At 39.2% G+C, this 13,219-nt stretch overlaps 1 protein-coding gene across 2 annotated transcripts in view; it reads right to left on the bottom strand.

The window, feature by feature from the left end:
• Positions 1 to 13,219, bottom strand: part of BRWD1 (bromodomain and WD repeat domain containing 1) — a 122,857-nt gene that overhangs the window by 80,724 nt on the left and 28,914 nt on the right. For both annotated transcript variants that reach the window (XM_070376332.1, XM_070376321.1), the window contains 4 exons: positions 6,711 to 6,781; positions 4,879 to 4,979; positions 4,041 to 4,081; positions 2,389 to 2,487 (listed from right to left, as the gene is read on the bottom strand). In XM_070376332.1, coding sequence (XP_070232433.1) covers positions 2,389 to 2,487; positions 4,041 to 4,081; positions 4,879 to 4,979; positions 6,711 to 6,781 — 312 coding nt within the window. The remainder of the gene's footprint in view (positions 1 to 2,388; positions 2,488 to 4,040; positions 4,082 to 4,878; positions 4,980 to 6,710; positions 6,782 to 13,219) is intronic.

Below are 13,219 nucleotides of genomic sequence, written 5' to 3' on the forward strand. Positions count from 1 at the left end.
CTGCAATGTTTTGTTGCCTTCATGAAAGCAATATGCAGTTTCTGTGTAAAATACAGCAGTCAGTAATATGGGGGAGGGGGGTGGGGGAGAACCTAGCTGTTTCTGAAGTCATAGAGCACATTCTAAGAAATTATAAAATAGACATGTATTTTAAAGAAAACAGCTACAAGAAGGAATGCTATGTAACAGCTACCTGTGTAAGCACAATGGAACACAAATGACTGAATAATTCTAACTAGATTGGTCAGAGGAAGTGTAACACAAGAGACAAAATGGAATACAAGCTAAGATTCCATGCTTCACCTGAATTTACTAACAGATGTGTTGCATTTCATCAAATAGATCAGCCAAGATCAGAACACTAGAACAAATATATCCATCAATTTATACACACAGAAAACACTGCTTTTCAAGATTTGAAAGAGGTAAAACTTTAAATGAGAAAAGAATATTTCTACCCGGAGGGGAAATACAGGAAGAGTTCTCTCCATGAAGACAATATAGCAACAAGAAAACTAAACAGTTCTCAATCTCATTTAAAAGAATTCTGGACCTCCCTGGTGACGCAATAATAAGGCATCCTCCTGTCAATGCAGGACTTGGGTTCAATCCGAGTCCAGGAGGGTTCCACATGCCATCAGGCAACTAAGGCCCGAGGCAGCCAAATAAAATATTTTTAAAATTTTATTCAAGTTTTTACAATGATGTTCCTATTTTGCCTAATAAAGTACAACTGTTCATACGTGAATACAGTTTCAAATTTTCTTCACTGTTATTCATTCATTATTATTCACTTTCACACTAAAATGCTGAATATCCAAATGTAACATCTTTAAGTAATTGTAAAGATATGTTTGTGAACAGGGATTATCAGATTTCTAGTATGTATTCTTTCCATTCTCTACCACAGGTCATTTCACAAAAATAGTAATATCAAATTTATTTTGAAATCCAATACAACTGTTTGAGCCACAGTGGAGAATGAGTTGATTTCTCCTACTATTACTAAAAATAAAGCAGACATGAAGATTTCTAAACAACAGAATGTGTAACATTTCTCAGAAAAAATGCTAAAAACAGTGATATGCCTACTCTACACCAAGTAGACTGGGCTCGCCTCGCAGCTCACTCAGTAAAGAATCTGCCTGCAAAGCAAGAGACCCAGGTTTAACTCCTCAATCGGGAAGATCCCCTGGAGAAGGAAATGGCAACCCACTCCAGTATTCTTGCTTGGGAAATCCCATGGACAGAGGAGCCTGGCAGGCTAGTCCATGGGGTCACAAGAGTCAGACACAACTTAGCAACTAAACCACCACCACCACACCAAGTTCTGCTAGAAATCTGCATATGATTTTCAATTGCCAATAGTACTTAAAGGCAGATAGTTTCATCTCCCAGATGATGAAACACATTGTGATGGTCTCAAAATGATATAGCTATAAAAAGTGTAAGTGGTATTTGAGCAAAGTTCTGACTCCAAAATGCATATTCTTCCCACCACCTATACAGTCTCCCAGTATGTACAAATCCAAAACCACAATGTATTTGAAATTTATAATATCTATCTTGGGAAATACTGAAATTATCTCAAAGCTGCTCAAAATATGTTTGAGACTCTGGAGTGTTGGGGGAGGGGCACAGTTAAGACAAACTTGCCTTCAGTACCATTTTACAAACCAAAATTTTACCACGTAAAATAAAAATATCACTCCCAATGGAGACCAATTTTTAAAAACAGAAACAATAAAATGTATTTCCTTATTTTTTTTTAAACCAGATATAGCTTTTTAAAATATAACTTTTTAAAGATTCATGTCAGTGTGTGGCAAAACCACTACAATTCTGTAAAGTAATTAGCCTCCAATTAAAATAAATTAATTAAAAAATAAAAAATTCTAGATCTTTACATAAGTAAAAAAAAATAAACTAAAAAAAATAATCCAAAAATCGTATCTTCATTTCTGTTTTCCCGGCTTGTAGGATCTTAGCTCCCTGATCAGGGATTGAACCGATGGCCCCTGCAGGGGAAACCTGGAGTCTTAAACACTGGACTGCCAGAGAGGTCCCATCCTATCTTTAGAAAAATAGAAATTTCTGAAAATCTCCACGTTTGACATACTTGAGTTATTTATATATTTAAAGCAGTAGGTGGTTTTAAATGCAACACCTCAGAGGAAGTCAATGCTTTGAACAATGGAATAAATACAGTGTTCTTTTCTACATAAATCTAAGATTGTAATAGGTTTAAGTATCTGTCAGATATGCAGGAAGGAGCCATTCACTTAGATTGGAGGTGGCTCTAGTTCCTGAACAAAGCGAAAAACCAACCAGAGAGACAGACCAAGTACTCAGGATGCATCTACTTAGAAACAAACCATCTCAACTTACCCTGAGATTCTAGTGGCCATATCTAGTAAGATGCTTCTCCATTCTAACTGTTCAAATCTCCAAATTCGTGCTGTTCCATCTCTGCTACCACTTAAGAACCTTAAAATAGAAGAAACAGATCTACTTACATATATGCTACCAAAGGGTACAGTTAAAACCACAAGCAAAAAAATTTTTAATGTAGCTATCTTGCCTGCAGGTAAATCTACAGGTACAAATTCAAAAAAGACAGGGATTTACGGCCTACCTAAAAGGAGAAAAGGAGCTTCCCTTGTGGCTCATCTGGTAAAGAATCCGCCTGCAATGCAGGAGACCTAAGTTCGATCCCTGAGTTGGGAAGATACCCTGCAGAAGGCAAAGGCTATCCACTCCAGTATTCCGGCCTGGAGAATTCTATGGACTGTTATAGTCCATGGGGTTGTAAAGAGTCAGATATGACTGAGTGACTCACTTTCTAAGCTACCTGGTGGCTCAGATGGTAAAGCGTCTGCCTGCAATGCAGGAGACCCAGGTTCGATCCCTGGGTTGGGAACATCCCCTAGAGAAGGAAATGGCAACCCACTCCAGTACCCTTGCCTGGAAAATTTCACGGACGAAGGAGCCTGGTAGGCTACAGTTCATGGGGTCGCAAAGAGTTGGACACGACTGAGCGACTTCACTTCACACGAAAAGGAGAAAATCTGCTTTACTCTGATTTGCCTGGCCCTACTGTAAAGCACATTTCAAACCCAATCACTACCTTGTCAAATAGTTTTGAAAATATATGTACGTAAGTAATAGGGGGCTGCTGCTGCTGCTAAATCGCATCAGTCATGTCTGACTCTGTGTGACCCCATGGACGGCAGCCCAACAGGCTCCTCTGTACCTGGGATTCTCCAGCAAGAGTATTCTCTTGGAGTGGGTTGCCATTTGGGGAAGCACAATTAAAGATGAATGGGAGAATTAGTAAAAGCAAAAGTGCCATTATAAGCATTTAAACTCTAAACTCAATTTCACACTAGTCACTTATGTATAAATAAATCCCTCACTTAAGTGTTAAAAAGAAGAGGTAAGAGGTACCTGAAAAGACACTGGGGACCACAAAAAAGGATATAATTGAAGGGATAATTTTGTTGCAGATTACATCACAGTAATTGATTAGAAAAGATTTAACTATTCAAATAGGCATCCCTGGGTGGCTCAGCTGGTAAAGAATCTGCCTGCAATGTGGGAGACCTGGGTTCAATCCCTGGGTTGAGAAGATCCCCTGGAGAAGCTAATGGCTACCCACTACAGTATTCTGGTCTGGAGAATTCCATGGACTGTACAGCCCATGGGGCTGCAAAAAGTCAGACACAACTGAGCGACTTTCACTTTCACCCAACTACTCAAATGTAAGAAATTCCATTATCCTTACACCTAATTTTCCTATAAATCAAACAGCCAGCAGTGAACTAAAGAACCACTTTTGATATATGAGGCTGCAAAAACTACAATTCTAAAAACTTAATTTGTTTCCTCCCTGACACAGATGCTTTTCCCTCAATTACTACAGTTACTAACAAGGGCCTGCCATATGATATATACCTGGCAAAGTGACACGTAAGCTACACTAATAGGAAGCAAAACACATTTACCTAAAAACACACTCACAAATACAAACTCACACTTACCGATCACCATTGTTACAAAATTGGATACTATCAACTTTATCCTAAAGAAAAAACCAAACACAAAAGTAATCATCTATATAGTTTATAAACAAAGAAAGAGCCCACCCAGTTTTACAGTTAGAAGCACATTTGGTTTAAAGCAAGAGATCTACACTTTTGCTGCTTAATCCTGTCATTCAAACATATATTGTATGTTTAAGAGCAAAGAACCTAACTACATATCAAATCAGACTAAGACACAGCTTTTATCTCAGAGACAGACACATAGGGTTTAAAAAGAAAAAACAGCCTGCTTCTAAAATTAAACCTGTATTTACAATTAATTACATCTACAAAATTAATATGGATAGAAAGTGATAATAAAGTTTAAGTAGCTGAAAACAAGTCGCATTCACTTTGATGATTATGTGCAAAACAAACAAAAATTTCCTTTAAAGTGATTCTGTTTTTTATCAAATAACTTTACAGAACTTCCTTAAGGAGAAAAAGATGACCTGACTGCTGACCAGTACTCCAGAACACTGAGAGTTACCGATCTTTAGTGCACGTTAATAAAATAGCATTCTAATTCCATGAGCTTGGTTAAGATAAACAGGCCCAATTTGAACCTAATCCACCCAAATCAATTGTCATAATCAAATGTACCTGAAGTAGAAATAACCACTGTAAAGCATTTGCACAGTAAGGTTCTGAGCTTATCAGTATCATCTTTCATCTTTAAATGCAATTCCTCCTCCATTTAAGTTGAAAGTAAAATCAATAACAATCTCCGTTATTGAGACTATATACCAACAGGAATATCATAAGTAAATCTTAATTTTAAAACATGAAGACTTACAGTGTGACTTTCAAGTTCTGCGATTTTTTCAGGTGCTTCAAAACCCAAAAAATACATTCTGATTACATGATCAGTACTACCTGTGGCTAGAAACATACCACCTGAAACAAAAATTTTAAGTTTTAAAAATCCAGTTTGTAACAAATGTCTTAACCAAAGTTCTATATTAAGCTCTCTACGCCAAAAGTAAATTCATCTCAATAGATCCATCTCATTATATAAAGAACTTTTAAAAATTAACATAATATATTGTGATATGATTTTTAGGAAGAAATCTGTTTCTGGCTGAACTCCTAAAAACCCTTAGAATTTCCTAAGTGAAATGATACTGGTATCTTGATGTTCATATAACAAACCCATTTCAATCACACCAGAGTTTATGTTAATGAGGTAACTTTTGAAAAGCATCTATGGAAGAGGAACCAACCACGTGATAGAGGTTGGGAAAGAGGGCTGGGAGACAGTTGAATCCATCCTTATGGCCAATGAGTTAATCAACTGTGCCTGTGTGATTAAGCCCCATAAAAAACCCAAAGGGCAAGACTCGGAGAGGTTCCAGGTGGATGAACAGGAGAAGATTAGAGAAGAATAGCAGGACTGGAGAGTCCTCCTTCCCACAGACTTTATCCTAAGCATCTCCTCCATCTAGCTATTCCTGAATTATGTTCTTTCATAATAAACCAAAAATCCACTGAGTAAAAGGACTGCCGTCAGCTGTTCCAGCAAATTAACTAAATCCAGGGAAGAAGTTGTGGGAGCCTCTGACCTACATACAGCCTGTCAGCAGAAGCAAGGTGACAACCGGGTCTGAGGCTGGGGGTGGGCTGGGAATCTTGTAGGACTGAGCCTTTATCCTGTGCAGTCTTCACACTATTCTCTAGGTAGGCAGTGTCAGAATGGAGTTGAAATGTAGGATGCCAAGCTAGTATCAGAGAACTGTTTGGTGGTATTATAGCGGGGCGGGGGTGGGAGTGGGGTACACATCAGATGAGGCTTAATTTTAAAAAGTTAATTCAATCTGGAAATGTTCATTATCTCCCTCTGTCATACTGGTTGTGATAAGGACTAAGATGCTGCCACTCCAAAAATGCATGAAAACAGGTTCTGCTTTCTAAATACCTTTACACTCCTAAGGAGTTCCTGGTGACTTAGATGGTAAAGAATCTGCCTGCAATGTGGGAGACCTGGGTTCAGTCCCCGGGTCAGGTTCCATCACTGGCTCAGGAAGGTCCTCTGGAGAAGGAAATGGCAACCCACTCCAGTACTCTTGCTTGGAAAATCCAATGGACAGAAGAGCCTGGTGAGCTACAGTCCACAGGATCAGAGAGTCAGACACGACTAAGTGACTAACACACACCTAAACATAGCTATGGTATATGAAGTTCACTTGTTTGCATGTTCAGACTTCTATGGGGGAAAATCTTTGACCTCTCCCCCAAACAAAGGTTATCACACAAGTCCACTGTACAAAAAAGAAAAAGAGGAATAATTTCACAAGATGTGTGCAAAACAAACTTAAACTACCAAAAACCAGCAATTCAAAGAAAATCACAATCTTGGCTTATCATACACATGGGGCACATGGCACAGGAACTGCTCATTTGGACACTTTAAGCATCCTTTTTGCCAGTTCTTATATCCCTGGCTCTGATTACTATGAAAAATCGAAGAAAGTCAGCATGGGGAAGGTAAGGAAAACGCTAATTAACATCACAGGTTAAATGTAATGAAATGAACGTAAGACATTCACCATCTATCTGATAAAAGCCATTAGCCATGTGGTTGCTCAAAAAAACTACAAAACTAAGAAAAAAACACTAAAGGTATCTTACCAACACTAAATGAAGAACACAGCATTTGAACACCTGGTCTAGGCTTTTCAGTGAACTTCAGGGGACGTGGACTAGAAAAGAAGAACATGTTGTTTTAAAATACATGTTAACACAGTTTAACATAGTGGAAGTTTCTATAAGCCTCTTATCCTTATTTCATCAGAGGGCAGACAGAATGAAAACCACAATCACAGAAAATCAACCAAACTATCACATGGACCACAGCCTTGTCTAATTCAACGAAACTATTAGCCATGCCATGTAGGGCCACCCAAAACGGACAGGTCATGGTGGACAGTTCTAACAAAATGTGGTCCACTAGAGAAGGGAATGGCAAACCACTTCAGTATTCTTGCCTTGAGAATGCCAAGAATAGTACGAAAAGGCAAAAAGATGTGACACTGAAAATTGAACGCCCCAGGTCGGTAGGTGCTCAATATGCTGCTGAAGAAGAGTGGAGAAATAACTATAAAAAGAATGAAGACACAGAGTCAAAGCGAAAACAACATGCAGTTGTGGATGTGACTGGTGATGGACATAAAGTCTGATGCTGTAAAGAACAATACTGCATAGGAACCTGGAATGTTAGGTCCATGAATCAAGGTAAACTAGAAGTGGTCAAACAGGAGATGGCAAGAGTGAACATCAACATTTTAGGAATCAGTGAACTAAAATGGACTGGAATGGGCGAATTTAATCAGATGACATTTTATCTCCTATTGTGGGCAAGAATCCCTTAGAAGAAATGGAGTAGTCCTCACAGTCACAACTGAAATGCAGTTCTTGGTTGCAATCTCAAAAATGACAGAATGATCTCTGTTTCCAAGGCAAACCATTCAATATCACAGTAATCCAACTCTTTGCCCCAATCACTAATGTTGAAGAAGCTGAACGATTCTACGACAACCTACAAGATCTTATAAAACAAACACCAAAAGAAGAAGTCCTTTTCATCATAGGGGACTGGAATGCAAAAGTAGGAAGTCAAGAGATACCTGCAGTAACAGGCAAATTTGGTCTGCTAAGTCGCTTCAGTCATGTCCGACTCTGTGCAATCCCATAGACGGCAGCCCACCAGGCTCCCCGGTCCCTGGGATTCTCCAGGCAAGAACACTGGAATGAGTTGCCATTGCCTTCTCCGAAATTTGGTCTAGGAGTACAAAATGAAGCAGGGCAAAGCAAACACCCTCTTTCAACAACACAAGAGACAACTCTACATATGGACATCACCATATGGTTAATACCGAAATCAGACTGATTATATTCTTTGCAGCCAAAGATGGAGAAGCTCTATTGCTTCTCAGCCTTTTGGCTAAGATCAGACACAAAGATGGAGAAACTCTATCTAGTCAGCAAAAACAAGACTGGGAGGTGACAGTGGCTCAGATCATGAACTCCTTATCGCAAAATTCAGACTGAAATTGAAAAATGGAAAACCACTAGACCATTCAGGTATGACCTAAATCAAATCCCTTACAATTACACAGTGTGACAAGTGAAAAATAGATTCAAGGGATTAGATCTGATAAAGCGTCAAGAACTATGGACAGAGGTTCGTGACATTGTACAGGAGGTAGGGATCATGACCACCTCCAAGAAAAAGAAATGCAAAAAAGGCAAAATGGTTGTCTGAGGAGGCCTTACAAACAGCTGAGAGAAGAAGAGAAGCTAAAGGCAAAGGAGAAAAGGAAAGATATACCCATTTGAATGCAAAGTTCCAAAGAACAGCAAGGAGAGAGAAGCCTTCCTCAGTGATCAATGCAAAGAAATAGACGAAAACAATAGAATGGGAAAGACTAGCGATCTCTTCAAGAAAATTAGATATCAAGGGAACATTTCCTGCAAAGATGGACACAATAAAGGAGAGAAATGGTATGGACCTAACAAAAGCAGAAGATATTAAGAAGTGACAAGAATACACAGAAGAACTATATGAAAAAGATCTTAATGATCCCAATAACCACAATGGTGTGATCACTCACCTAGAACCAGATATCCTGGAGTCCAAAGTCAAGTGGGCCTTAGGAAGCATCACTATGAACAAAGCTAGTGGAGGTGATGAAATTCCAGCTGAGCTATTTCAAGTCCTAAAAGATGATGCTGTGAAAGTGCTGTACTCAATACGCCAGCAAATTTAGAAAACTCAGCAGTGGCCACAGGATTGGAAAAGGTCAGTTTTCATTCCAATCTCAAAGAAAGGCAATGCCAAAGATTGCTCAAACTACCGCACAATTGCACTCATCTCACACACTAGCAAAGTAATGCTCAAAATTCTCCAAATGAGGCTTCCAGAGTAAGTGAACCAAGAACTTCCAGATGTTCAAACAGGACTTAGAAAAGGCAGAAGAACCAGCAATGAAATTGCAAGCATCCACTGGGTCACAGAAAAAGCAAGAGTTCCAGAAAAACATCTACTTCTGCTCTATTAACGATGCCGAAGCCTTTGATCTGTGGATCACGACGAACTCTGGAAAATTCTTAAAGAGATGGGAATACCAGATCACCTTTCCTGCCTCCTGAGAAATCTGTACGTAGGTCAAGAAACAATAGTTAGAACTGGGCATGAAACAATGGACTGGTTCCAAACTGGGAAAGGAATACGCCAAGTCTGTATATTGTCACCCTGCTTATTTAACTTCCAAGGAGAGGACATCACACGAAATGCCAGGCTGGACGAAGCACAAGCTGGAATCAATATTGCCGGGAGAAAGATCAATAATCTTAGATATGCAGAGGACACCACCCTTATGGCAGAAAGTGAAGAGGAACTAAAGAGCCTCTTGATCCAAGTGAAAGAGGAGAGTGAAAAAGTTGGCTTAAAACTCATTCAGAAAACGAAGATCATGGCATCCAGTCCCATCACTTCATGGCAAAGAGATGGGGAAACAATGGAAACAGTGATAGATTTTATTTTCTTGGGCTCCAAAATCACTGCAGATAGTGACTGAAGCCGTGAAATTAAAAGACACTTGCTCCTTGGAAGAAAAGCTATGGCCAACCTAGACAGCATAATAAAAAGCAGAGACATCACCTTGCCAACAAAGGTCCACCTAGTCAAAGCTATGATTTTTTTCATAGTCATGTATGGATGTGCGAGTTGGACCACAAAGAAAGCTGAGCACCAAAGAATTGATGCTTTTGAACTGTGGTGGTGGAGAAGACTCTTGAGAGTCCCTTGGACTGCAAGGAGATCAAACCAGGTAATCCTAAAGGAAATCAGTCCTGAATATTCATTGGAAGGACTGATGCTGAAGCTGAAATTCCAATACTTTGGCCATCTGATGTGAAGAACTGACTCACTGGGAAAGACCGTGATGCTGGGAAAGACTGAAGGCAGGAAGAGAAGGGGATGACAGAGGATGAGACAGCTGGATGGCATCACCGTCTCAATGGACATGAGTCTGAGCAAGCTCTGGGAGTTGGTGATGAACAGGGAAGCCTGGCATGCTACAGTCCATGGGGTCACCAAGAGTCGGACACGACTGAGTGAGTGAACTGAACTGAACATACTGGCTTTATGCTGAAATCAAAACTGTGATTCAAACATCTCCCCAAAAACAAAAGCCCACAACCAGAGAGCTTCACAGCTGACTGGAGTAGAGCTAATGCCTATCCTTCTGAAACTCTTTCAAAAAATCGCAAAGGAAGGAACACTCCCAAACTCATTATATGAGTCCACCATCATCATGATACCAAAACCAGACAAAGACATCATAAAAAAAGAAAATTACAAGCCAATATCACTGAACATCAACACAAAAATCCTCAACATTAATTCAAGCAAACAGAATTCAACAACACATTAAAAAGATCATACACCATGATCAAGTCGGGTTTATCCCAGAAATGCAAAGATTCTTCAATAAACACAAATCAATCAATGTGATACACCATATTAAATAACTGAAAGATAAAAACCATATGATAATCTCAACAGATGCAGAAAAAGCTCCTGACAAATTCAAAAGCTTGTTTTGCCCATTTATGGGCATAGAAGGAACCTACCTCAACATAATAAAGGCTATATACAACAAACCCACAGCAAACATTATTCTGAATGGTGAAAAACTGAAAGCATTCCCTCTAAGATCAGGAATAAGACAAGGGTACCCACTTTCACCCGGAAAAGGCAATGGCACCCCACTCCAGTATTCTTGCCTAGAAAGTCCCATGGATGGAGGAGCCTAGTGGGCTGCAGTCCATGGGGTCGCTAAGAGTCAGACACGACTGAGCAACTTCACTTTCACTTTTCACTTTCATGCATTGGAGAAGGAAATGGCAACCCACTCCAGTGTTCTTGCCTGGAGAATCCCAGGGATGGGGGAGCCTGGTGGGCTTCCGTCTATGGGGTCACACAGAGTCGGACACGACTGAGGTGACTTAGCAGCAGCAGCAGCAGCCCACTTTCACCACTATTATTCAACACAGATTTGGAGGTCTTAGCTATGGCAATCACAGAAGAAAAAGAAATAAAAGAAATCCAGATTGGAAAAGAAGCAGCAAAACTCGCACTGTTTGAAGATGACATCATACTATACATATAAAATCCTAAAGATGCTATCATGAAATTACAACAGCTAATCAGTGAATTTAGTAATGTTGCAGGATACAAAATCAATACCTAGAAATCACTTGCATTCCCATATGTTAACAATGAAAAACAACAAAGAGAAATTAAGGAATCAATCCCATTTACCACTGCAACAAAAAGAATAAAATACCTAGGATAAAACTTACCTAAGGAGTCAAAAGACCTGTATACAGAAAATTATGAGACTGATAAAAGAAATCAAAGATGACATTAGCACATGGAGAGATATTCCATGCTCCTAGGCTGAAAGAATCGGTATTGTGAAAATGACTGTACTATCAAATGCAATGTAAAGATTCAATGCAATCCCTATCACGTTATCAAAGGCATCTGTCACAGAATTAGGACAAAAAATTTCACAATTCGTATGAAAACACAAAAGACCCCAAACAGCCAAAGCAATCTTGAGAAAGAACAAGGCAGCTGGAGATATCAACCTTCTTGACTTCAGACTATACTACAAAGCTACAGTCATCTGGACAGCATGATAAAAAACAGAAATGTAGGCCAATGGAACAAGATAGAAAGCCCAGAGATCAACCCATGCACCTATGGGCACCTTTTGACAAAGGAAGCAAGAATATACAGTGGGGCAGATAGTCTCTTCAATAAGTGGTGCTGGGAGAAACAGAGAATGAAGAATTGAAAAATGAAAACACTTCCTAACACCATACACAAAGATAAACTCAAAATGGATTAAAGACCTAAAAGTAACATCAGAAACTATAAAACTCTTAGAGGAAAACATAGGCAGAACACCATATGACATAAATCACAGCAAGATCCTCTATGACTCACCTCCTACAGTAATGGAAATAAAAACAGTAAGTGGGACCTAATTAAACGTAAAAGCTTCTGCACAGCAAAGAAAACTGTTAACAAGGTGAAAAAGACAACCCTCAAAATGGGAGAAAATAATAGCAAATGAAACAACTGACAAAGGATTAATTTCCAAAATACATAAGCAGCTCATTCAACTCAATATCAGATAAACAATCCAGTCAAAAAGTGGGAAAAAGACCTAAACAAACGTTTCTCCAAAGAAGACATACAGATGGCTAATAAACACACGAAAAGATACTCAACATTACTCTAAATTATTAGAGAAATCCAAATCAAAACTACAGTGAAATATCACCTCACACTAGTCAGAATGGCCATCATCAAAAAATCCATAAACAATAAATGCTGGAGAGGGTGTGGAGCAAAGGGAACCCTCTAACACTGTTGGTGGAAATGTCAATTGATACAGCCACTGTGGAAGACAGTATGGAAATTCCTTCAAAAAAAAAAAACTAGGACTAAAACTACCATATGACCCAGCAATTCCACTACTAGGCATATACCCTAAGGAAACCAAAAGTGAAAAAGACACATGTACCCCAATGTTCGTTCACTGCAGCACTATTTACAATAGCTAGGTGATGGAAGTCACAACATAGACTGTCCATCAACAGATGAATAGATAAAGCAGCTGTGGTACATACATACAATGGAATATTACTCAGCCATAAAAAGAAACACATTTGAATGAGTTCTAACAAGGCAGATAAACCTAGATCCTATTATACATATGAGTGAAGTTAAGTCAGAAAGAGAAAAACAAATATCACATATTAATGCATGTAATATGGAATCTAAAAAGATGGTGCTGATGAACCTATATGCAGGGCAGCAATGGAGACACAGACACAGAGAACAGACTTATTGACACAGGCTGGGGAGGAGGTAAGAAGAAGGTGGGATGAATGGAGACAGTAGCATGGAAACATATACACTACCATATGTAAAACAGATAGTCAATGGGAATTTGCTGCATGACTCAGGGAACTCAAACCAGGGCTCTGTAAAACCTAGAGGGGTAAGAAGGGATGGGAGGCAGAAGGGAGGTTCAAGAGGGAGGGGACATATATCCGGC

Source organism: Bos mutus, chromosome 1 (assembly GCF_027580195.1).
Source record: "Bos mutus isolate GX-2022 chromosome 1, NWIPB_WYAK_1.1, whole genome shotgun sequence".
In the NCBI taxonomy this organism is placed as follows: Eukaryota; Metazoa; Chordata; class Mammalia; order Artiodactyla; family Bovidae; genus Bos; species Bos mutus.